The following is a 27,177-nucleotide window of genomic DNA, read 5'->3' as shown; positions in this document are numbered from 1 at the left end:
AAAAAAAAAATTTTAAATTAAAAAAAAATGAAAATTTAAAATCAACACAGCTGACAGCTTTATTCTAGCCAAGGAAGAAATGATACAGAAACAGCTAAGAATGCAAGAAGGGTTTGATCTCAAAGATGGTAAGTTGAGCTCTTGAATCCATTCCTGCCCTTGAACTCTGTTCTGCCTGTAAGCATCACATAGGCACATTTTGCAAAAACCTCAGGCCCTAAACAGCACAAACAAGAGACTGTGTACGTCCTCATTGCATGGAGTTTGTTACCAAAGTACTGCTTCTATTAGTGATGGATTAGTATTCTCTGTTTGGTGCCCCAGAAGGTGACTTACCTTTATTACTGTTACCTGATGCTTTCTTACTAAAATAATCACAAATAACTCCTGCATCTTCACTGTGACGGCAGTTGTGACGTCCAATATCTTGCTTGATACAGTCAGCCACAGACCTCTCTTTTCCTGTACACTCCACATTATCCATGTGGATGGGTCCTTTCCCTTCCCCAAAATAAGCCATGGTTCTTGCTTTGGCCGGACCCCTGCAAGTGGAGAATCAGTGAGTCATACATCTGTATATGTCACAACAGATGCTCAAATTCAACTTTATTTTTTAAATTTTACAAATAAAAATTAGCATCTACATGTACTAAAAATTCTTTATTTCATTACTGTCAAAAAATTAGAGAGGTAATATCTATACCTTCTTTATTGTCATACCCTATAGATACTTAATGGAATAAATTGCCTTTAATTTACCTTCTCCTTAGAAAGTCACACTTGCTGGCATGTCAGAAAATGATAGTCTTTAACTAACAGGAAAAAAACACACCCCCAAATTTTCTACCCTCTTAAAGAGTATAACAACCTCTAAATTGGAGTAATTTTGCCAATAACATTATGAGATTAAATAATTAGCAGGCTGGGACACAGAAAGTAATTTATTTGCTTCTTTGAGATGTGGAAAGTATATTTCTTGAAAAAGAAAGAACACAAAATACAAAGCTGAGCATCATATGTAGAAGCCAGACTTTTGACATTTCTCTTGTTTGCTTGTTTGGTTGTTTGCTTGTCTGTCTGTCTGTTTATTTGAGGCGAGGTCTCGCTATAAAATACAGGCTGGCCTTGAACTTGCTATATAGACTAAGCTGGCCTTAAATTCACACTCTTGACTCAGCCTCTTAGTGCTGGATCATAGGCATGTGCTACCCCCCCGAGTCATATATTTGCTTTAACAACACATTTTTAAAATATGCACAAGCAAACCTTTTTAAATAAATTACATATTTTAAATGCACCATATTTAAGACTCAATCCCTAATAAATCAATGAACAAAATTATGAAAAGCAAAAGCTTTAAAGTGTAAATTATAGGAAAACTATGTTTAAAATCTTGTTAGGAAAAATATATTAAACAAAACATAGAGAGTAAATCTTAAAAGACTATTATATTAACAGTCTTAATGAATTAATTATTAAATGATGAATTAAATGATGAATATCACTTTACTAAAAAGTATTCTAAGGAATGTGAAAAGATGAATTAAAAGTCTAATGTTTACAATTCATACAAATATATTTGTGGGTGGATATATTTTCAAATAGAGGAAAACAAAGAACTCACACACTCACAGAAATAATTTAAGAAAAAATTTAAAAACCCAAGAGAAAAACAAGCAAGATATATTCCAAGAAACTAAAAGACGTTTTATTCAACAGGAAACACCAACAGCTAATTAAACAAATGAAAAGAGTGCTACCTCATTAGTAATCAAGGATAAATAATAAGATACAGTAGCCAGCACCAAATGAGCAACAGATGAAGAAAAGATCATCATTACTAGTGAGTGTGCAAATCAATGCAGCCACATGGGAAGGCAATCTTGCATCTCTTGATAAAATTGATGGTGCACATAGTCTACTCCTGATTACATACCTTAAAAAGATCTATTACAGTGTAACAGCATAAAGGTGTAAGAAAGTTCATAGCTGTCTTTATTTTTAAGAGCACAAGTAGAAATGATATTGCTATGGTTTGAATGTCTCTATCAAAACTCATACTGAAGTTTAATTTCCTGAGTAAGGCATCAAGGTAAGACCTAGTGGGTCTTCTGGACAAGACTGGATCATGAGAACTCTGCCTGCATCTATTTATGGACTAATAAGTTAATGGTTCTCTCAGGAGTGTGCTGTTCTGGTAGCAAGACTGACTTTGTCTTGTATGCACACCTCTCTGTGTGATGTTCTGCACCACCCTGGACCACTGCAGAGTCCTCACTGGCAAGAAAGCTCTCACTAGATTAGGCACCTCTACCTTTTAGCCTCTAGAACTGTAAGCTGTACAACCTTTTATTCTTTATAAATTATTCAGTCTGTGGTATTTAGTTACAGCTACAGAAAACAGACCAAGAAAGGTGTATGAATGACCTAGCATCAATACAGTAAATAAATAGCATGGATATTCATGCAATTTAATACTACAGAGCAAAATGAGTATGAGTTAATGACAACCACTTACATCAAGCAATACTGAAAAAAAAATGCCCCTAACTGAAGAACATAAAGTATAACTGCTTACTTTCAAAATGAGATTTTAAAACACAGAAAAAAACTATTGTTTAGGGCTATAACTTGCTCTAAGCTATGAAAATTGCAATGGAAGGGCTGGGGATTTAGCTCAGCAGCACAGCGCCTGCCTGGCAAGCACAACATTGTGAGTTCGATTCCTGGTACCGGAAGGAAAAAAACAAAAAAAAGAGAAAACTGCAATGGAATGACACCAAATTCAAAGTAGTTTTTACTTTGTATGGTAGAGTAAGGAAGATGGGACTGGCATATGAAGATTCTAAAAGATGTATCCTATTTCCAAGCTCAGAAGCAGGGACAGAAGCACCTCAAATAGTCCTGCAGACTGTGTTGACATGTGTGTATGTACATAGGAAGAAAATTTCACACACAATTACAAGGAAAAAAGTAATTATGTGTACTTCAATGGGTCAAGGAAATATACTTTATTCATGAATCTTTAAATGGATACCAAAGAGGATCACATCACTATATATTCCACTGGATAGAAAAGAATGATATAACTGTTATTTTAGATATCATATATAAAGACATCATAAATGAAATGCTTTGTACATATTTTAACTTAAGATACAAATTAAATATACTGAATTTTAGATCTCAGTGAAAATAACAGGGTGCACCATTTCAAAATTCTTTTAAAGAACAGACTCTTGCAGTGTATTCATTCTTCAAAAACAATGCCATATTGAAACATATTCATAGAAAGTTCAAACAGAATGGAATTTCCATCAAGGCTGTTTAGTCTCTCACCAAATTTAACTGATCTCAACACTTCTCTGTCAGCCCTATAAAAACAATGCTACACCTTGTCAGACATTATGTAATACATCATTAACTGGTGCCTTTTACTTTTCTGCTCACTCCAAGCATATCACATTACTTCCCGTTCATGTTTCCTGGTTTTTATTATCTCATTTCTGTTTTTCCCATTACGAAAATGCTTTCTAATGTTATTTTGATTCTCAGTGTTTCCAAGGACTAATCATCAAGCATGATGTAGCTTGCTGAGGGGCAGAGCACTAGAACTGAGGCCACTTTAACAGTTAAAAAAATTTTTGGATTGATTTCTACAAATCAATACATTATGAAATAGGCATGGAGTAAAAGATCCTCTGCTCTAATCACATATGTGTTTTAAATTTGTTTTAATGTTTGGGGGAGCTCCCATACTGTTTTGTATTGTGACTGCATCAGTCTACATCCCTACCAACAGTGTATAAGGGTTCCAGTTTCTCCATGTCTTCACCAACACTTGTCATCCTTTGTTTCTGTGTTGGTTTTGTTTTGTTTTTTCACAATGCCATCCTAACATCAGGCTAAATTTACATTTGAGTTGAATGTTAAATGCACTCAATGATGACCTCCCAAAAACCTAATGAAAAGGCTAAAAAGAAATAATGCATTAATAAGTATGCATGGTAACATCTTCTGGCCTTAAACTTGACTGGACACACAATTTGGAATCAAATTTGATGCCCATCTTTCCCTCCGTGTTTCCAAAGGTAAACTAGCATTCTTGGATCACTACCAAAAGAGAAAGGTATGGCCAAGAAACCAGTCTTAAACAGCCATATCTGTTAATGTCTAATTTTAGGAAAGGAAACGAACTGTAATATAATGTACAAACTGAAGTAATATTGCTTTTGAAATGGAGGAAGGAGTAATAGAGACACAGCAGGCAAGTTTAAGATAAATTGTTGGCTGAATTCACCTATACACCTGATGTAGACTGTGTCTGTGTTCCTCTCTCAACTACTCTCTATTTTGAAAATTGAATATCTATATCAAATTGACCTTGAGTCAACTAGAACTGAAACTGGGTCTAAAACTGGACAGTGAGATGAGTTGCCAAAAGCCAAATCTGAATTAAAAGTGTACCAAAAATATTTGCACTTTTATTAAAGTAGAAGTACTTTTTAAAGTAAAAAACATATTTTACTTAGAAATAACCAATTGAATTGATCAATGTTTAAGATAATACACATAAATATATAGTTATGGATATATTTTTAAATCAAACTATTATTAGCTCATTACTATGAGCTAGGCACTTATGTATAGTAGCTTAAGTCTCATAAAGAGGTAGCTTTTCCATATTTGTATAACTCCAAAAATTTCACTGTCATTCATGGACATTTGCAGGCCCAGAACTGTAAGTCACTCAGCTGAGGTCTGACAAGGATATGATCTACCTCCTGTTTCAAATCTCAGATCTTCCTTTTTTCTTGTTTCAAACTGTACTATGTCCTTTTCAGTCTACTTGGTGCTACATGTTCAATCAAGCCTGAATGAAGCTGATATAACACTGATCTTTCCTCCATAAGGCACATGCTAGCCTTCTTGTGCTAAGGAACACTACACAGCACTTCAACACTATGCTTAAAGACTGTTTCAAATAGTGAAATCATTATAAACAAACACACACACACACACACACACACACACACACACATGCATGCACACACATTCCACAGGATACAAAGAACGTAAAAGGCATTAAATAGACTGCCAAAAATGATAGCATAAGAAGGTAGAGCACTGACCTCAGCCTTCCAAGCAATGGCTCAGAAATTTCTGTGGTCACAGAGACTTTCTAGAATAAACCTACCACTGAGTAATAAGAACTGCTGTAATTTCAATAATCTTCACTCCCTTAAAAGGCTACCGTGTTGAACCGTAACTCACAGGGAAAAGGTTAACACCTTTGGCTGAGAGAAGCAGTATTATTAGTAGTCTCAGTTACTGGACTATTTTTATTAGATAAAAAGCTACAGATCTTATGTGACATAATGTTTCTTGAAAGAAGGAGTTTTGACTAGACTGTACGTAGTACTTCTTTATAATTTTGAATCAAACCAGCAAACTGCAAGTATTTCAACAGAATGAAAAAAAAAAAAAGCTAATTTTGGGTAAGGAGTAACTCATTAAAACAAGACTCTAAAAACACCAAATTTTTATCAAGCAACCATGGCAAATAATTGTTTTCCTTACTTATAACCAAGTTGTCGACAGATCACAGCTGCATCCTTATCAGTCCATCCGTCATCACAAATTGTTCCCCACTGGCCATTGATGAAAACCTCCACTCGTCCTTCTTTTTTATTTTCTCCATCCATAAGTCTTATAGGAAAACCTAAGTGGTAATTCAAAAACATTAGAAAAGCCAAAGCAAGGAAACTTATACTAAAGCATAAGAGACTACAAAATATAATTATTATTTTAAATCACTTATAACATCAGTGGAACAGCACTTATACTTGAAAGGGAAAGAGAAAAAGAGAGAAGAGATATCGATAAAAAATTGCATCCACTTTTGTCTGTCTGTTGAGGCCCTACGGTTAAAAGTGCTTACCTTGCCCAACTTTGCATCCTGAACATTTGGAAAAGTACCTGGCACACAGAGGACATGCATTGCTGTTTGTTGGATGAATGAATGAATGAATGAATGAATGGATGAGTGACATTATCAAACAAAATTATTTCACTATAACTAACTTAAAAATAGTACAAGACTATTACTTTAGAATTTTTGTTTCATATCTTTTTAAATCCATGAATAATTAGACATTTATACTCTAAGCGAAGATTTTTAGGAAGTCATAAATAGATACAACATTGGTGTACATAAGTAACTTGAGTGAGTCTCAGCTGAATATTAATTCCAGGTCAAAAATCACTATGATATAAAAACTGAGAAACATCTCTAGTATATTGAGGTTTAAATTATACAAATGATGTCACTGATAATGTATCTCTATCCACACCACTAAATATGGAAGTGTTTAATTTAATGCCTTTACTGAGATTTGCATACTGTCCTGGGTAGACTTGTGAGGTCATTATGGTGGACCCTAATCCAATATAACAATTGTCCTTACAGCAAGAAGAAATTTGGACAGAGTTATACAGAGAGAGGAAAATCTGAGGAGATACAGGGAGAAAAGTCTTATCTTTAATCCAAGAATAACCCTGGAGCATATTCATTCCCCACAGCCCTTCCGTCACAGTTCCTTTTCTAGGAAGCATCCCTGATGAATCCTTGAGTTTGAACTCCTAGCTCCAGAGCTGTGAGACAGTAAATATCATGTTTAAGCCATTCAGTCCACGGGACTTTGCAGAGCAATCCAAGCAACTAAGTAAACACACATTTGATTACCTAGTTGCTGGAAGGGTCTCCAGTTTCAGGACAGTTTACTGATAAGAATTTAGGAAATAAAATGAAGCATGGTAAAATTATCAGGTGAAAGCAGGCAGCTAATGAGGAAAACATCACCTAATATTTGTTTAAGCCAATGCATGGAATTATTAAATTGACATTTGTTAACTAAAACAAAACTGTTAGCAAGATGGACACATCCTATTTTTATTTCTCAAACTCACTGTTATTTCTCTATACTTTGCTGCTCCCAGAGTTTCGGTGCTAGACCAGGTTCACTTCATGGGACAGGCAATACAAAAGAGTCGTATAGCAAGGTCAAAACAAATGTGTAATGAGTGTCAGTTCCATGAGCTACTAGTTTTAAAAAATCGGAATTTTAGCTATGTCACAAAACAGGATATTTGAAACTCAACATTTCTCATTAATGTATCTTCAGTTTAAGGGTTCTTCACAAGAGAAGTAGGGCAAAAAGTGATCATTAAAGACCAAATTCAAACTAATCAAACTCTTTTCCTAAAATTTTATAGTTTTATATTTTTGAATCTTTGGTTCAAAATTAAGACAATATAGGCACAAGGAATTAGATCTCCATTTTTTATTTTGGTAGGTGTTTATATACTCTAAAAGTACAATGATAAGTTATTTTAAGGCTAAATAGCATACTTTGTAAAACTACTGCATAAGATAGTTCTGTTACTAATTTTAATCATTTCATAAAATCATTGGATTTTCAATTCTTGAAAGGAAACTGGATGACACAAAGTCATTCTACACATACCCTCTCACTACTTAAATCTTTTTTGTTAGGCCAGTAATAATGATATACAACATGTTGTTTTCTAAAATCCTAAATAAATATACAGTGTTTGGGGAGGCTAAGAGTGCCAAAGAAGCAAAACAAAACAAAAACTCCTTGTCTATATTATTATTCCTTGACCTCCTTCTATAAGCTTCTCATTGCAATATACAAATTTTTAATAAGTGGGAGGCATTGATTTATTTGAATAAATAAGTGATAATATGATTCTCTCCCAAAGAATATTTGGCTCAGACATAATGTTCTTTGAACAAATAACTTTAGTTAATAGACATATTACTGAGATTAGAACCAAAGAGATTCATAATAGTGATCACATATTAATAATTATCACCCATGACTTTTTAAATTTTTAAAAAAGCATGTGCAAAATCCTAAAATTAAAATTATTTTCAGGGGAACTGAACAGATTAGTTGTCCTAATTGTATGATGTATAGTAGAGGCCTCTGGAGAACTCAGATCACAGTATTTTTTAACATAAGAGTACTGATACAGCATGTCTGGAAAGATCACTCCATGATTTAAATAGCTGCTACCAGGGACCAAGAAGATCCATTTCTAGCAAACTGGTTCTGTCCCCACTGACCACAAGCAATCTTTCATCAGATAATCCTGACAGTATTGTAAATCCTCCATAAGAAGAGAACAAATGAAAAGAAAGAAAATTGGAAATATGATCAACAAAGAATAAAGTGAAAAATTATACTTCTACTTTAAATAATGCTGGGTTAACCCACTGAGTCACCGTGATCCCACAGTTGACAGAAAATACCCGTATACATATTTTGATAAATTGTAAATGTGACGTGTGGTTAATACCATGTGTTTCAACAAGTTTCATTGTCTTGTGTTTGTATTTTCAGCTTCATAATCTCAAAATAGGAAGATACAAGATGAATTGATTTAATCGTGAGGTTAAAAGTAAGGACCACCTAATGACTATTTTAAAATCTATTTATACATACACAAAAACACATGTATATATGTATAATAGAGATGTGACAGTTCCTGCCAAGTATTTTCAATATTTCCCAATATATTTTTTCACTCATATTTATTCTGCCCTCCTAATTGTACATTAAGAACTTGTCAAGAATATTTTATAAGAGGATCTTTATCTGTAATTATTTCAAGACTGCTAGGCACCTTTTATCCAAATACAAGTTTGAAGAAATCTGTCACTGGGGAGCAGGAAGAGTTCCTGATGTATTTCTAGAGAACAGCTGTTATGGCTTGTGTCTAGATGGCCCCCGAAAGCCTCATGCAGTCAGGAGGGTGGTGGTTTCAGAGGTGGCTGGATCTGCAGTGTGTGGTTCTGGGATCAAGGGTGTGTGATTACTAAATCAGTCCACTGACTGCTTTGGCATAGATCTGGCTAGGATTAAGGGTGTGAGTGCTGTACCTGCCTTCCAAAATTATAAGGAACAGAAAGAAGGCTAATGCACTTTCTCCTGCCTGCTTCCTGTGGACTATTTGTTCTCTGTGAAGCCCCTCTGCCATACCTCCCTGCCTTCGCATGAGCCAACTATAGACTGAAACTTCTACAAACTATGAACCAAATAAACCTTTCCTCCTTTAATTTTGAGTATTAGGTATTTTGTCTCAGCAACACGAAAAGTAACTAAGTCAGAATTTGGTACCAGAGAATTGGGGTCATTGCTCTGACTGTAACTGACCAGGTGATTCAGGAGCATTTAGAATTGACGTGTGGGAAGAGTTTGGAAAAGTTTAGAGATGCCAGCTCACAAAGCAGCACTGGAATGCCTGAAGCTGTACTTGATGGAAGATACTGGTCAGAGGTCAAAAGACAAGAATGCTGGTAGAAATGCTTACAGTAAAGACTAGCTTAGGAGGCTTCTTTAGGGAAAAAGGACTGCATCAGCAGTTGGACTCCAGAACATATGTGCTGTGCCTTGTCAGAAAGTTTGTCTGCATTTTGCTCATGTCCAAAACTTCGCCTGAGACTAAGGACAGCAGACTAATTAATCTTGCAAAAGAAATTTCAAGGCAATCTAATGTTGAGACTGTGGCATGACTGCTTTGGGTGATCTATGTTAAGAATCAAGAGCAAAGAGCCCAGCAGGATGATTCAAAACATTGTGATATTAGCCAGAAAGGAAGCTCCAGTAAAGTTGCAGCCTGCAGAGGTGAAACAGGAGAAATTGGTCACTGAAAAGGCTAACAAGAAAAATTCAAGTATTTCAGAAGACAAAAGAAAAGATGGCCTGAGGACAACATAAGAATTAGCAGAACACCAGCTTTTACAGCTTCAGAGTTGCAAAAGTGAAAGACTTTGCTTTGAGAGGAGAGCCCTAGAGCACCATGTTCCAGAATGGCAGTGGCATAGAGGATTTGTCCCGCAGGACTGGGTTCAGAGTGCTCAGTGATTCAGGTACTCAACCCTTACAGCCAAGAGTAAAGGAAGCCTGGCTGCTGTTACAGCTGGAAGCAGAACCTGGTGTCATTTGGCTATTGCTGGCTTTCAGTGCATGCAAAATGCAAGAGTTGTAGGGTTAGGAAGGCTTCCACCCAGATTTCAGAAGAAGATCTGGGAGGACAGACAGTGTACCCCTGAGAGGGCAGTATGTGAAGCTGTGAATGTGAAGCCAAAGATGCAGTGGAGACCCCAGAAGTTAAGAGAAGCAAGGAACTTGGATCATCTGAGGAAAACTGCAAGGAGGGAGCAGAGCTGGCCCAAGAGAGAAGCATGGGAGCTACAACCACCAGAAGTGCTATAGGGGTAGAGCCACCCAAGCCCTTTGGGGTTCACATCTTGTCACAGATTGCCTTGGATGCTCGACACGGAACTACAGGACTTAATGTTTGCCCTGTTGGAGTTTGGACTTATTTTGGATATTCCTTTGTATCCCCCTATTTGTACCTTTTGGAATAGAAATGTCTATCTTGTGCCATTGGATGTTGGAAGTGTTTAATTTTCTTTTCATTTGTACAGGAGCTTACAGTTGAGAGTTTGCCTAAAATTTCAGAAGAGACTTTGGACCTTTGGACTTGAACTATTCAGCAATGATAAAACTGTTAGGACTTTGACAACTCTTACAGCTGGACTAAACACCTTTTGGATAAAGGGATGCACATGAGTCTTTGTGGCACCAAGAGCAGAATGCTGTCTTATGTGTAGATGTCCACCCAAAGCCTCATGTAGTCATAGAGGGGGTTTTTCAGAGGTGGTTGGATCTAGAGTGTGTTTTGCTGGGATCCAGGGTGTGTGATTACTAAATCAGTCCACTGATTCCTTTGGCATAGCTCTGGCAAGAATTAAGGGTATGAGTGCCACACCCACACTAGGGCAGGTAGCATGCGTAAAATACAAAGCACAGAAAGAGGGCTAATGTGCCCTCTTCTGTCTGCTTGCTGTGAACTGTTTCTGCCCTGTAATGCTCCTCTGCCATGCCAGGCTGTCTTGGAGTCAGCCGACTATGGACTGAGACCTCTGTGAACTGTAAGCCAAATAAACCTTTCCTCCTTTAACTTTGGGTGTTGGGTGTTTTATCTCAGCAACAAGAAAAGTAACTAAGACGGCAGCATATGTTAGAGAGATGAGTGGGCTCTTAACTCCCATGAATCCAGCGAGGATTCTGAAGAGTAACAAATGGCCAGTGACCAAGGACTGAAGAGTCCACAAGACTAGAGAAGAAATAAATCATGAGACAGGAGGAACGGAATACTCTTTTTATACTTTTTTGGTCTTGTCTCAAATAGCTCATTGGAATTCAAGATCAATAAATATTAGAATAGGACACCAAGGAATAATGCAATGGATATTGCTGCTTATTCCACCTTTCAGGTACATGTGAAACAAATATTTTTGGTGAGAAGTTTGAACTCATAAGTAACAAAAACAAATGTAAGGACAGAAATTTCATGACACTAATGGACTCAAAAGATTGTTTTTCTTAAAAAGTAAAGATGAGAAATGCTTCATATTCCAGATCAACAGTTAGAGACATGGTGGCTACTGAAGTATGGATACTCAAGAGCTGTGGCCAGTCCTCACCTAGAGAGAGTTTATGCCCATCACCGCCGGGGTAGCAACTGATGCCCACATCTTCCCGATGGCTGCAGTCATGCTTTCCCCATTGTCTCCTGGAGCATTGAAGAAAACTGGTTTCCTTTCCTGAGCAGCTCACATCATCCAGCCATATGGGCCCTGGACTTACTTCAAAATGGCTTGGAGAGGCTTGTTTGCCATACCTGTGGTGATAAAGTAAGCACTGTGCATGAGACTGCTGTCTCACGTTTCAAGGAACCACAAAACAATCCAAGTGTCCTAACTTCAGAAGGCATTTGCTTTTCTTTTACCTTGGAGCCTCAGAGCTGTGTTTGTTTCATCACACATTTTAATCATCTTAATTTTTGATTGATTCAATGAGTAACAAATGGGTGACTCATTCTCATGTTCTGTCTAAAATTTAATCCACCAACCAGCGATAATGCAGACAATGAGCTAAACCTCAAGTTCCTGACCACGGAAGTAACCCTGTGAACCAGGGAGGGAGAACAGTTGTTTCATTTTGGCCTCTGATGAACGATCTGAGCTACTCTGATTTCACCAGCTTCTCTAGGTCTTTTTAGGAACTTCTCTAAAATGAAAAGTGTGTATTAATTTACTGGTTTGCTCATGGAAAGTACCCAATCCCTGATAAAATCTGGATTTCCATCCATTCAATTCAGAATAATGTCAATGTTCTTTCTTAGCATTTCACACTGATACAAATTTGATGTCACAAATTATAATTGTGCTTCAGTTAACTTTATTCTATCTATGATATACGTATTATAATAAAGCATAAGCTATAAAATAGGAAACATCTGCATTACTGTTTGATCTAAAAGTTCCCCCAAAAGCTCATGTGCTTAGTCAGATGTGCAACTTTTGGAAATCTGATTGTATCATAAAGGTTCTGACTTCATCAACTGCATGAATCCATTCACAAGTGCATTAGCTGAGTGGGCTTATTAGAAAGTGGGGCCAGGGATGTAGCTCAGTGGCATAAGCACCTGCCTGGCAAGTGCAAGGTCCTGAGTTTGATTCCCAGTACCAAAAAAGAAAGAAAGAAAGAAAGAAAGAAAGAAAGAAAGAAAGAAAGAAAGGAAGGAAGGAAGAAAGAAAGAAAGAAAGTAGGGCCCATGAAACAGGTTGCTGGGAATGGCTTTGAAGGTCAATCCCAGTTCTTTCCCTCTGACTTTTACTCCTCTGCCTCTGGGCTGCGGTGAGGTGAAGGCTTTCCTCTTCCACATCCATTTTCCATGATGTTTCTGCTTGCCCACAGGCCCACGGCACTGGAGCCAGCCAACCACAGACTGAGACTCTAAAACCACGAGCCAAGATAAACTTCCTCCTCTAAGCTGTTTTTCTCAGGTATTGGTCACAGGAGTAAATCCATCTGTAAAATTTTTAAGCAGGCAGTTAAATTGGTCTGCAGCTTCTTTTGCCCTCCTCTCAAGTTTTCTTTTGTTCCATAAAATCCAAACCTCTAGAAGTCATTGAGCTTAAAGATCTTTAAGACATCTTTTATGTCTAAGAAATTCAACACAGTCATAAATGTCATGGCAATCATTTTTTTACTTGATGTTTTATTATTTCTATATAAGAATGTGAAGAGACCTTTCTATCTGCCATGAGTATGTTTTCCTGTGCCATCATTTTTTAAATTTATTTAACCAAATGAATGTTTAATAAATTAAAACAATGCAACTTTTAATTAGGCATTTTAATTTTTGTCTATTTTGCTAGTCAAGTCATAGTTAGAAAAGCAGAGCCGGGGATATAGCTCAGTGGCACAAAGACCTGCCTGGCAAGCACAAGGTCCTGAGTTCAATTCCTAGTAACAACAACAAAAAAGAAACAAAGAAAAGAAATTAACCTAAATCCCATATTGCTAATCACTTTCAACTTATGTCATTTTTCCAGAAAATTTATCAATCTGATGATTTTCTCTTTATTTCAACTACATGACATATAACATAAAGTTATTTTATTTGGGATTTCATTTGTACAAAGAAACCCAAATTTATTTATTCCATAAGAAAATCCTCTCTCTTGGGGCCAGGGATATAGCTCACTGGCACAAGCGCCTACCTGACAAGCACAAGGTCCCAAGTTCAGTTCAATTCCCAGTACCAAAAAAAAAAAAAAAGAAGAAAATCCTCTCTCAAAAATTTCTCTATAAACTAAAAGTAATAGTAGCACATCTTATTGTATGTACTACAATCATTTAGAACTTTTAACACATTATTGAGAACATTTTTAGAAGTAAGTCTAAGTACTCAATGTACACAAAAGAAAAACAATGGCTTCAAGGTACAAAGTAAATACAATATGGAGAAAAATATCAGTGCTACTTGATTCTTCTCATTAATCAAGAAAAAAGTGAAATAAATGGCAAATAATGGGATTTATGAATTTTCCTAAACATGTAAATACAAGGTACAAATGTTAGTGTAACAGAGATTCATTTAAATGTAAGATGACATGTATTTTATTAGCTAAATTAAATATGAGTAAGTTTAATTTGATTACTTAATTTAATGTCAGTATTTGTATGTTATGTCATATCTTTTGACCTAGTCATTTTTAATAACTTCTCTGCACATGGAAAATTCAAAATAGGGGGAAATTAGGTACATTTTTATCTTCATGCTATCATTATTTATAATTAAGCTGGGAAAATGAAATATTTTAACCTAAAAAACTAATCTAAATATTAAGTAAATTATGATATGACCATTCAATACATATTACATTACCATTAACATTTGTGACTGCATAGCAATATAAAAGTAAAAAAAGTGGTATAAAAATGTTACATCCACTACTAAAATTGATATAAAGGCAGAACTTGAGATCAAAGAAGACCAAAATTAAATTCTAAGAGAAAACTCTTTTATACACGATTTTACTGAAAGATGACTTGAGTTTGCAAAGCTAGGTACTGAGATTAGTGAGAAGGAAGACAGGACTGTTCCCTCAAAAACCACACAGGCTAGAAGGGAGACAGACAAGTTATGATAGAACATGTAAGTTGTAATAGTGTAAAAGTGGAAAATTTGTGAATAGTTATTCAATTTTCTTTTTTCCAAATTTTCTGACTTATACTACTTGAATAAATGTTTAAACATGGCTTTGCTCAGGTTAAACAAAAGCATATTTTTAAGGTTTAGTGAATATTTGCAATTAGCTCAGGCTGAAATGAAATACTTTGCCAATTTCTTCAAGTATGAGACTATTACTTGAAGCATTAAGTGGAAATACGAAAAACAAGGATGGCCCTTCATTGTCGTCATTCAGATATTTAGCTCACAGGCATTATTTACAGTTACTTTGCACTGGAATGCATTATGCATGTGACATGAAATGCATCACCCAAAGTTTGATACTCAGCTGTTGAGTGAGTGAGGTTAAAGGCGAGTTCTAAAGGTCATCTCATGACAAGAGAGCTGTTTTTCTCAAATAAGAGTGGTAATTATCTCCCATTCTGAGAAAGGAAATAATGCAATACTAAACCATTTGACACCGGACTTTGCTGCGATTTTAGACCCAGTGATGTCAAAACTACCAACATCCCTTGGTAGTGATGTCTGGGAATGAAATCAACCATTCAAAGTCTCACTTGAATAGACACAAAGGACCTACAAGTCACCCCTGGCTTTAACCAATCTATTCAAGAGCACTGGTAATAAGAAAGGTAACTGAGAAAAATGGCAGGTGGTGGTTGTTTATCATCTTAGAAAATGTCACTGATTTTTTGTTGCACGTCCATATATAGGAAGGAGGTTAGGTAGGTATATAGGAAACAGAAGGTAGACAGAGGATAAACAGATGACAGAGAACATGTATTTTAGTATGACAAAAATTACAAGTAAGGATTAACTATACAATAAGACTTTTAAAGGTATAACTTGGCATTCAGCTGCCTCATTTCAGTGGACCTTACTTAAATCCCAGCTGTCGACAAACCACGTAAGTATTGAGCTCAGTCCAGCCATCGTCACAGACAGTGCCCCACTGTCCTCTGTAGTGCACCTCCAAGCGACCCTCATGGCTGCCTTTCCCACCTGCGAGTCTGATGACCCCATCTGCATAAGAAGGAAGCACCAGGACTAAGCAAATCAAGTCTCAAAAAAGGCAAAATAATACTTTCATTTTACCAGAAGCGCTGTCATATTCCGGCTCAGCCTTTTATTCAACTGACAGCTGTCCTCACTAGCCTGAGGTCACCGCATTGTCTCTGATGTTGGCCACAACATTTATCCATCCTAATACTTATACTCCTATTCTGGGAGTGCAAAAACATATTCCGATAAAATTCTAAGCAATCTATATTGATTTTTCTAGATTAAAATAATATTGAGGAAATTTCCCATAACTGCAGTCTCCATAAATCTAAGCAATACAGGTTCTACACATTTAAAAAGCAAGAAAACACAGCAACTTGAAAATAGTTCAAACTTTTAACTGCAAATAAAAAATACTGAAATTTGAAGACAGAAAAAGCTATTCTGGATAAAGAACCATCTTTCACGTCAATGCATTTATTATTCCTTAGGCATTCATGAATTATAAAAACTAGAGTACATGCCTTGCCTCTGTTCTTTTATTGATAATACAGATCTGAATTTGAATCTTATTAATCAATAAATAATTAATTTCCAAAGAATCCTATTAAAAGATTCTAAGCAGAAGCACAGTAACATAAATTTCATTTAAAAGTTAATTTAAAAACCATTTCCATCTGCAATAATTCAATCTCCCTGCCCGTGTGAAACATAAATAATTTGGGTAAAGGTCATACTTTTATGACTCTCTGGGATCCTTTAAAGCAAATAAATGTCTCACAGAAACAACCATTTATTAATAAAGTATTTTATTGTCTGGAAAGCACTGTGACACATATTACCTCATCTGACCACCTTAGCAATAACACAAGACTCTCATCATTTGAAAGCGGAGGAAATGGCAGTTGAAGAAAATAAAGTGCTCTAGCTTAGCTCAGCATAAATTATAAACTTCTATTGTACGTAAATGTTTCATTCCACTAATAAAAACATCAGTGTAGATTTTATAAAAAGGTGTAAATTCAATATTTTGTAGGGCCTAAGAAGATGCTTTGATTTTTCTTAAAGTAAGATTAGACATCTTTCTTCAAGTTAACTTTGACCCAGAAACAACGGATTTGCGATGCTGCAACTTCTCTTTCATAGTTTTTCTTCTTCCCTCTAAACATGTAAGTTCATACACACATAGCAGTTTCCACTCAGACAAACCCTTCTTATAATACATGACCTAAATGGACAGACATGCTGCAATTTGGAATTGTCTGAACATTAATCACAGCAAAGCTAACTTGCTTTCCTTAATAGTGTGCTTTAATCAACAATCACATCAATACAGTTTTATTCCAACTATAAACACATTCTGACAGTAAGATTGGATAATAGATGAATTAACTAAACATGTAATTATAACACACAATATGTGAAATTTATCATTGCACACTGGTTTTGATTACTATGTACTACATATTGCAACAGAGTCATATTTTTAATCTAGCTTTATAGAACTTTATGACCTTAAACCGAAAAACTCAGAAACATCCTAGAATAAGGAGATAGCATTTTAATACAGCTTATGTTTGATTTTTTTGGTTTCGTTTAATGTATTTATTTGAATGTTCATTTGGTAATACTATGTGAACTGAGGAGAAAGGAAGGCGTGGCAAGTCCAAGCGGTGCTGGGGCGAGGGTTGGAATATTAAGAGGGGTGAAGCCCTTACCTGTAAGGGGAGTACAGGACACCCCAGCATCTTCTTTGTGCTCACAGTTATGTTCACCCCAGGAACTCTTTGGACACTGCTCAATGGAAAGTTCATTCCCAGTGCAGTGTACTTCATCCAACAATATTGGGCCAGATCCTTCCCCAAAATATGCCTGATTCCATGCTTTGGCAATGCCACTGAGAAAACAAAAGAACACAAGAATTCTGGACTCAACACCAAAAGGTTAGTTTGACTTGCAGTATTTCTTTTGTTTCTGGAAAAAACATATTAATGAATCCCCCATAACAGTTCTCTCCATAAGCTATGCACGACTGTGTATTTCTTTTACACTTACTTGTTGTTCTTTATCTTTTCTGCCACTGGACATGTTTCAAAGACTGGTAGGCATCCCCAGTATTTGCCTGCCTTTTCTTCATCAGTAATGGAACCGCACTTGTTCATTGGTTTTGTTGTTCTGGTTTGGTTTGGTTTTGGTACTGAGGATTGAACCCAGTGCCTTCACACCAAGCTATGCCCTTCTTTATTTTGCCATAATCTTGCCAAGTTGCCCAGGTTGAACTCAAACTCACAGTCCTCTTGCCTCAGCCTCCCAAAGTGCAGAGATTACAAGGACATGCCACCACACCTGGCTGGAACTTCAGATTTTGAGAAAGCTAGTGGCTATCCAAAATAAAGACCACATTTCCCAGCCTCCCCCTCCTTCTAGACGACCGAGTTTGTTTGCAAACACATACAGTTTTAACCATTTTAAGAGTATCTTGCATTACATACACTCACTGTACGACCATCAGCACCATCCATTCCAGAACTGTTGTCATCATCCCAAAATAAAACTCTGTGCCATGACTTGTTTTTACCAACGATATTTAGGTAGAAAAGTGTCAGATATCCCTTCTGGTACGGGCCTTGTCCCACTTCCTCCTTCCTGCTGATCCTCCTTCCTGGCTGGACCTTGAGAAGCTACCTTGGGCCATAAGCTGTCACACTAATGAGGACAGAACCTCAAGGAAGAGCTCAGGGCCCTGCTGACTTGACTGCAGAATCGCCAAACTACCCTGGAGCTAGCTACCTTTGGTCTTTTAAAAGAGAGATAAATATCTAAATTGTTTAAGTTTCTGTTATCTTCAGTCCTCTGTTGCTTGTAGCTAACCCAGTTTCAAACAAAAACATCTTCATCCAAATTTATTCATAATAAATTTCCTTCTCCTACAATTTAAAACGATACCGTGCTCTAAGACCATGGATTTCAGTGAGCATGGTCACAGTCACCAGTTGAAATGGTTAATGACTATAAGAGCTGCATGTCAGCCCCTTTTCACTTTTTGGGGTTTTTTTTGTTTATTTGTATGTTTTGGGGGTTTGGGGGTTTTCTGGGGTTTTTTTGTTTTTGTTTTTGTCTTTTTGAGACAGGGTCTCGCTATGCAGTTCAGGCTGGCCTTGAGCTCGCTTTGTAGCCCAGGCTGGTCTCGTAGTCACAACAGTCCTCCTGCCTCAGCCGCTCAAGTGCTGGGATTACAGGGGTGCTCCTTCATGCCCAGGTCCCCCTTTTCACTTTTGAATTTTTAGACTATGACATTTGTTTGTTTAGTTTGTCTTTCAATGGTATTGCATCTGTTCCCCATTGTTTTACATATCTATTTCTCACAGCATTATAATTATCTTGAAAATTTGCAATCAAAATATATTGAAGGAAAAATATTTCCTAAATGATTGTAATACTCCAGTAATGGTAAAGTGTTAGATAATCAACTTTGTGATTAAAAAAGAATTTGCTTAATTAATTTTAGTAGATATTATGGAAGTTTCTTTTAAGAGAACACATCTAAAAGTACAAAACATTTGAAAGTTAAAAGTACCTTTACAACAAAAGATAAGAAATGTGTATTCCATTATCACTTGGCCCATTCTCCATTTAAAATTTGGAAAGTGCACCAAGGGCAAAGATAAAAGAACATTTATAGGGGGAGGTCTGAAGTGAGCTGAGGAAAGGAAAAGTACTTGTGGAGTCAAAATTTTAAAATTCAGAATCCTAACACTTAAATCACTGTCTGGCATTTGTGGAACAGTGGGCTCCCAGCAGTCTGCCCCAACAAGTATCAAAGAATAATATCTAGAGATAATTAGATAAACACAGCCTGCCTAAAGCAGACAACAAGGAAAACCTATCACAAATTATACTGTCAAAATAACTCAATTTCATGAGTGAATTTGTTTTCCTAAGGGAAATGTAATGACAGAACGGAAAGTCATTTGTACTCTATTGGCAAGAAGAAATAAATGCTCAATTAATAGAATTGTTTTAAATGAAGGTTTCAGTTATTTTAAAGTATGTCCACATGCCTTCAGAAGAGCACAATAGAAAAGATCCTATCTGTATATATATAGTAGTGCCTTCCTTATGAGAAATACATAAAAATACTTCCGGTAGATGCCAAAAATGGTAGATATTACAAAACCCATACATAATATGTTTTCTTTTCTCGACATACATACCTATGATAAAGGAAACTTTATAAATTAGCCATAGTAAGAAACAATAAATAAAAATAAATTAGAGCAATTGTGACAAAATACTATGGTAAAAAATATGTGCAGGTGATATCTTTGTTATAAAATATTAACTGTACTCACCTTCTTGTGATTCTATGACCTGATACAATGCTTTACATGAGATAAATTCTTAATGAATTATTTGAAATTATTATTAATAATTTAAATATTAAATTAAAAATTATTATTATTCATAATTCATTAGTGAATCTCATAATAAATGAGGTAGGCTTTGTGAGGTAGTGTTGGGCTACATAAGGGTTACTTGAACACAAGCACTGTGGTAGAGGACAGTAATTCTGTTTATCAAGAGGGCCACTAAGTGACTTATGGGAGGGTAGTGTATACAGTGTGGATATACAGGACAAAAGGGTGATTCACACCCAGCACAGGACAGAGTAGAACAGTACAAGACTAATCCCACTACTAAGAATGGAACTTTATTTTTTTATTTTATGGAAAAAAGGTAAAACAAAATTTCATAACAAAATGATAGTAGAATAACAAGCTAATCTATTGCATATTGTTATCTTAAAGTAATTATTCAGAGTACAAGATACAAAAATTAAAATTTCTCAAATTGATACTAGCACAAACCTCCCTTTTCAAAGAACGAAGTGACACTAATAGTATAACTGACTTGCAGTTTTTACTTTTTCCCTTCTGTCCTCTCCCCTTTCTTCCATCCCAGTTTCTCTTTCCTTTTGAACAATATCTTCCCATTTCACAATATCGACTGTACATTTTAGACCTTATTTACTTTCAGTTTCTCACACAGGGAGACAATATGATGCTTACACATGTGAGTCTGGTTTCTTTCACTTATGAGTACGGTATGAAAATACATCTTTTTAATCCAAGGAATGGCACTTTAAAACTTACCAATGGTTATCATGTGTGAGGCCCAGGATTTGATCACCAGCACTGAAAAATAAGTAAGTAAAGCCTACAAGTTGTTTATTTCTGAAATTTCCATTTAATATTTTCAGATTTCAGGTAACCGAAACCAAGGAAAGTGAAACCACGGGGAACAGGTGGTTACTACTGCACTGAGAACTGTGCTTTTTCTTTCCAAGTTGAGTCTTTGCAGAGACATTTGTAGAAACACGGACTCTGTGGTTCAGCCTTGGGCTCTAATTTCCACAAGCTGCGCTACTTTCAGAAAGTTACCAAAGCCTTTCTTGAACAAGGGATGAAAACAGCTACTTTTTTGTCTTTTCTTCCAGTACCAGGAATTGAACTCATGACCTTGGGCTTGCCAGGCAGGCGCTTTGCCACTGAGCTAAATTCCGCCCCCCCCCCAAAAAAAACAAAACAAACAAACAAAAAAACCCAGCTACTTTGCAGAGCTGTAAGAGTCAAACTAATGCAAACCAGTTGCTCAGTGTTGGTTCCCGTCTCTGTTCCGGCACTTATGATAAGGAGTTTCCCTCCCAACAATTAAAGAGCAGCAGTAAGAATCTTATCAGTTTTTGACCATAATGTTGTAAGTTTGTTTTACTTATTTGAATGTAACTTAAAAAGAATATGTATGGAGGTAATTCATAGCCTATAAGGCGTTGCACAGGTGTATGCATTTTTTATTAAAGATTGTTACTGATGGCTCAGAAGGTCGTTATCCTATAACCCGCATCGCTTACTGCTTAACTGCTCCTGTAGGGGAGACATCAGTAATCAGAGGCAAACAATGTGAAGTATCCTGATGCACATAAAATATTTAACTAATGAAGGTAGTCAGTTAAATACCACCCACTCGTGGGAATTAAACCTAGATCCTGTGCACAAAGCAGTATCTCCAGCCTTTTTCCATTTTTTGTTTTGAGATAGGGTCTTGCTAAATTGCTAAGTCACCAAGGCTGGGCTCAAACTCATGATCCTTGAGATGATGTGCGCACTGCTGCGCCTGACTAAACAAAATCTTTTGTGCAAAGAAAGCATCGAGGTTTTAGAAAAATGGTTGTTTAAGAAAAATGATCTTGCAATTGTTGCTTACGAGGTTGTGAAGAAACTCAAGTGGTACTGAGAGTAGAAGAGATATCCTCTCCCAAAAGAAAGTAATTTCCACACAACATTTGTACTGCATTAAATAGGGAAGCTGTTTAACCCGCATAAAATAAAACTCAAAATGTATGTAGACACTGCAAATAACTTCTAGAATTTGAAAGGGGAGAGTTGAATAACGTGTTGTTTTAAATATGCTACTTTATACACTTATATTGGTTCAAAGAAGGGAACTGCTTGGAGCTGTGTGCCTAGGACCTGGCTCCATTTTAAAGGGAAGATTCAAGCTAGAAGAGAAGCAGCTCAACCTGGGGCCTACAGAGCACACGTCAGCCAACAAGCCAAATCCAGAATGCCTCCTGTTTTTACAGGACACATAAGCTAAGACTAGTTTTACATTTTATAAATGATTGGAGCAAAATTCAAGTGAAAACATAGTTGTAACACATGAAAATCAAATGAAATTCAAATTTCATTTTTCAAAAATCAAGTTTTGTTGGAAAGAAGCCACAGTCATTCCTAAGGTATTGTGTAAGGCTTCTTTTGTGCTACAGTGATACAGCTGAGTAGTTGGAAAATCTAAAATATTTACTATCTGACCTTCACTGAAAAAGTTTGCAAACCACTGCTCTAGAGAAGAGAGATAAATAAAAGCAAATATGGAGCCTGATTTAGAGAGCACTGAGAATTAAAAACCAGAAGAGGGGGAGAAAAGAAAGGGACAGAATGATTGACGCAGCTCGTGGACAAGCCAGACAGGAAAGCAGACCAACAGCCTCCTTGGATCTTTGCTCTGAGATAAATATCAGGAAAGAAAAAGTCTATTAAAGAAAAGTTCAGTGGATAAAACTCACTGAGCCACAATTAGGTGCTATAAGGAAACCTGGGACCAATATGTGAGAATATGAAATTTGATCCCAAACTCAACAGAAACAAAAAGGAAATCCAGATGGTTTAAAGATGACAGAGAGAAAGAGAGAGAGGCAGGGAGGGAGGGAGGGAGAGAGAGAATGGAAGGAGAGATGGAAGAGCAAGAAGAAAAGAACAATATAAAGTTACGGGCTGGGGATTTAGCTCAGCGGCAAAGTGCCTGCCTGGCAAGCGCAAAGTCATGAGTTCAATTCCCGGTACCGGAAGAAAAACGAAAAACAAAAACAAAAACAAAAAACCAAAACAATATAAAGTTACTTGCCTAAAACGATAGGAACTCAGTTTCTATAACATTGGGTGTAAGAGAAGAGTTCCTGAGCAAGACAGTGATACAGTTAGGAAACCCAGAAGTCAGAATATAAAAATTTAAAAAGTTAAATTCAATGACATGCAAACTGAAAACTACAGTATAGTAAAATACATCAGAATCAGCGTCAGAGGTAAACCAACAGTCCGGGAGAAACATTTGCAATCTGATGGAACCGTAAGCAAGATAATCTGGCACTTAATAGTGATAACTTATTATTCCATTTTAATGAACAAGAAAACAGTCAACTTGAAAAAAAATAGGGTACTGGAATGGATCAGAATAGTCACAGAAAAAGAAATATCCATAGTCACTAACCGTAGAATAAGCTCAAACTCACTATAATAAAGTAGTATTCCTATCACATTTTTAAGATTAAAAAAATATCATTTTCATGCAATGCTTAGGTTAACAGATAACAGAGTATAGACTTTTATTCCCTGAGATGTGGGAAACAGTAAGTTCTGTCCTTTCTATCAAACAGGAGTGACTCCATCTTGGACTCCAGCCCATCCTAGATAGCCTTTCCTCAGCACACTAAGGGACAGAAAACGCACACTCATTCCAATCCTGGGAACACAGCTACAAACCCACGATAGCTTATCATGGGCCAAGGATTTTCTGTTCTCCACATTCCCCTCCACACTCCTTTCCCTTCCCCTCAGTTACCCCTGAGATTCTCCCTGTGCCATCTTTGATTCGGGTTACGGGTCCAGACAGATTGTGAGCTTCCAAACCAGCCAAGAAAAGGTCACCTGCTCTTACAGTGTTAGGGATAAGAGGGGGAATCCTCCTTTGTTCTGTGTGCTTGCTACCTTAGGCTTGCACTCTTTTGCAAGGGTAAAAAGCCTTGTTGAGATTTCTCAATGTCTGAGTGCTTTGTTATCTGCAAGGACAAGCTGAGTCTGGGGGCTCATTTCCGGCAGAGAAAAACCTACAATCATCTTTGGCAGACAGTGACTCTAGGTAGGTTGGAGTGGGTAACCAGCTTATCCTGTGTTTCAGATATGTTAATGATTGTTTAATACAGTTCTAGGAAAAAGCAAAAAGCCGAGTTAATTGCCTCTGAACTGTGCCCCTTTTTGGGAAAGTACTGGCCTCAAATAGTAACCCTGTGAAAAATTCTCTGTTGAAATCCACTATGAAGATGCCATCTCTGTGTTTCGTTTTCTTCCTTCTACATTTCTGTATCTTCCATTGTTTATAAATATCTTTTTAATGATCACAAAAAGGCTTAAGAATAATAAACTAATCATAAAGAAATAGAATAAACCTGAGGAGGAAATTTTTTTATGAGGAAACTATGATGTAATACAAACAAGATTGTCCAACTCATTTTTTAGCTTTTAAAAATTAAGAAGATAATATTAATCTGGTGTGGTGCCCCGCATGCCTGTAATCCCAGCACTCGGGAGGCTGAGGCAGGAGGATCATTGGGAGTTCAAGACCAGCCTGGGCTACAAAGTAGGCTCAAGGCCAGCCTGAACTGCGTAGCAAGACCCTGTCTCAACAAAACAAAACAAAACAAAAAAAGAAGATAATATTACATACCCACAGATTCCTTCAGTCAGTCACTATGATTTCCTTGTGCCCCAATTCTGATTTCAGGGGAATACCAAAGAAACTGATGACTCTGCTCCCAAAGAGATCTTACAGTACTGGGGCAAGCAAATTCATGAGCAGAAACGTCAAAGTAAGTGCTGTATAAACTCAATAAAACTGTGTTCTCTTTCATTCCTTTATGGAAATTATTTCCACATCAGCCAGTTAGTTCATCTGTGATAAAAGTCCTAGTGTTGCCTACTTTCTTACTCCCTGACCACAGAATAAATCTGTGTAGTAGTGTGCTCTGATAGAATACACTGAGTTATTATTTTCTATGTAGAGCCGTTTGACCTACCGAATGGCAATGCCTAATAAACACATACTGGATTGATTCTGTCTGATCCTTATTCAAAACACTCTTAAGCCTAACTAATCAGACTGTACTGATAGAAAGTTTGTCCTTTTGGTCCCCACTGCTCCCACAAAGGCCAAGTAAGTAGCAGTATCTGACCAACTAAATCCCCAGGCTTGACTACTACTTTGAGGCAGAAAGAACAGAGTTATCCAGATGATTGTATAAGATAATTAATTAGTTTATAAAAGATTGGTTCTTTCTCGCAAGTGTCATTTTGTGATACTCATAAACCATGGATGTAAAACCCATTTATAATGATCAATAAATAGCCTAGATTTCTCTCTGGAAAAAGCTCTCCTCTATCTCCAATAATGACACTGGCTATGTACCCAATGCTGTTCCAACAGCCCTTTTCTGTTTATTAATTCATGGACTCCTCCCTATGGTCCCACTATTTTACCATCCCCAAATTATAGATAAGAAAACTGAAGCTCAGAAATTTAATAATTTGCCCAGCTTTATACCACTACTAGATGTCAAGTCTGACTACAAGAGCTGACTTGAAATCCAGCCTCCCGGGACGTTCTCAGTTGAAGGGCATGGCAATCAAACAACAGCCTGCCTAACGCAGGTTCATTTTCATCTTCTTTTAAAAGTAATTATCGCGGGGCTGGGGATTTAGCTCAGCGGCAAAAGCGCCTGCCTGGCAGGTGCAAGGTCGTGAGTTCGGTTCCTGGTACCGGAGAAAAACCAAAGAAAACAAAACAAACAAACAAAAAAAAAAGTAATTATCGCTTCTGACCACTCTGTTTCTTTCAGCCCTATTTTTGTATTTACTTTTATTCACACATGGTCATTTTCCAAGCAGTGTAGGATGAAAAAAAAAAGTCCTAAATTAGGGGAGTCATAAGCCTCCAGAGGTTACTTCCCACTGAAAGCTCAACTTCAGGGACCTTGCATAATCTCAGTGGGCCTAACTTCCCTCTCTGTTAGAGGATCTCTTTCCTGATCAATAATTCCAAGTACTAGCTATCATTATTGTAAAAACGTTTAAAAATGTTAAGGAACAGTAAAATAAAAAAAAAAATTTAAAGCAATTTACACCAGAAGAATTTTTATTTTGGCTACTCAAGAAAATTTGTTCTGTACAATAACTGTATAACAAAAGGAAAGAAAAAAACCTAAGAGGGAAGGAGTTTCCAAAATTTTAAAATCCTATGTAAGTTATGGCATATCAACAAAATAACATGGGATGTCACAGTTTTAAGCTATGCTTTAATGAATTTTTAATGACAAATGGAAATACTTTTTAAAGTTAAGCACACAAAAAGGAACACTAAACTGTCTCCATTTGAAACAGTGGGCTAAGGCCGGGGGTATAGCTCAGTGGCTTAAGCACTTGCCTGGCAAGCCTAAGGTCATGAGTTCGATTCCTCGTACCAAAAAAAAAAAAAAAAAAGAAGTGAAACAGTGGGCTACTGGGATCGTACACATTCTCGTTATCTAATTTTCTAACAGCTGACTTCTTCCTTTTCTTCTCCTCCTCTTTACCCAAGTAGTGGGTTAATCAGATTTCCGTATCTTAAGTACCATAATTCCTTTTGTATTTAGAAAGCTTGCCAACTATCAAAATATGCAGACATCCTTAAAAGGTAAAGGTCAACAAAAGAGCATCTCACAAAGAAATTTTAACCACCACTTCAGGGAGGCATGACGTAGTTTCCTTCTGAGAACTCAACAAAGCAAGTAAGTCTGAGATGAAATTTCCTGAAGAACGAATCATAAATTGAGCAGAGCAACAATTATGCTGTCTGCCACCAATCATGCACCATTAAGAAACTATTTCATCTGAAAGTACTTAGCCTTTAAGCAAGCAAAACAAATTATAGACAGAGGAGTTGTAGAATATCGCCTTAATGCAAATTTATGAGAGAACTACAAAGTCAAAAGAAAGAAAGATAAATGAATGGTGTCAGCTCACAGTGTTAGAGTGCCTTTAATGAAAATTTATCTCTGTGAAACTGCACTCTTAATGTTACCACAGCTTGAAGATTTCTGTAGCCTTGTTGGTAGGGTTTGGATAAGTGTCCCTCAACAACTCCCGCGTTAAACACCCTGGTCCCCAG

At 36.6% G+C, this 27,177-nt stretch overlaps 1 protein-coding gene across 1 annotated transcript in view; it reads right to left on the bottom strand.

Moving 5' to 3' along the window:
- Positions 1–27,177, bottom strand: part of Prss12 (protease, serine, 12 (neurotrypsin, motopsin)) — a gene marked incomplete at its 5' end in the record, with an annotated part of 69,963 nt that overhangs the window by 16,593 nt on the left and 26,193 nt on the right. The window contains 5 exon segments of the mRNA XM_013515266.1: positions 337–542; positions 5,581–5,722; positions 11,582–11,778; positions 15,522–15,663; positions 17,361–17,539. Of these exon segments, the coding sequence (XP_013370720.1) occupies positions 337–542; positions 5,581–5,722; positions 11,582–11,778; positions 15,522–15,663; positions 17,361–17,539 (866 nt within the window).

This window comes from Chinchilla lanigera, unplaced genomic scaffold, assembly GCF_000276665.1.
Source record: "Chinchilla lanigera isolate Chin_1 unplaced genomic scaffold, ChiLan1.0 scaffold00027, whole genome shotgun sequence".
Lineage (NCBI taxonomy): Eukaryota > Metazoa > Chordata > Mammalia > Rodentia > Chinchillidae > Chinchilla > Chinchilla lanigera.
This window is presented reverse-complemented; position numbering and strand designations above follow the sequence as displayed.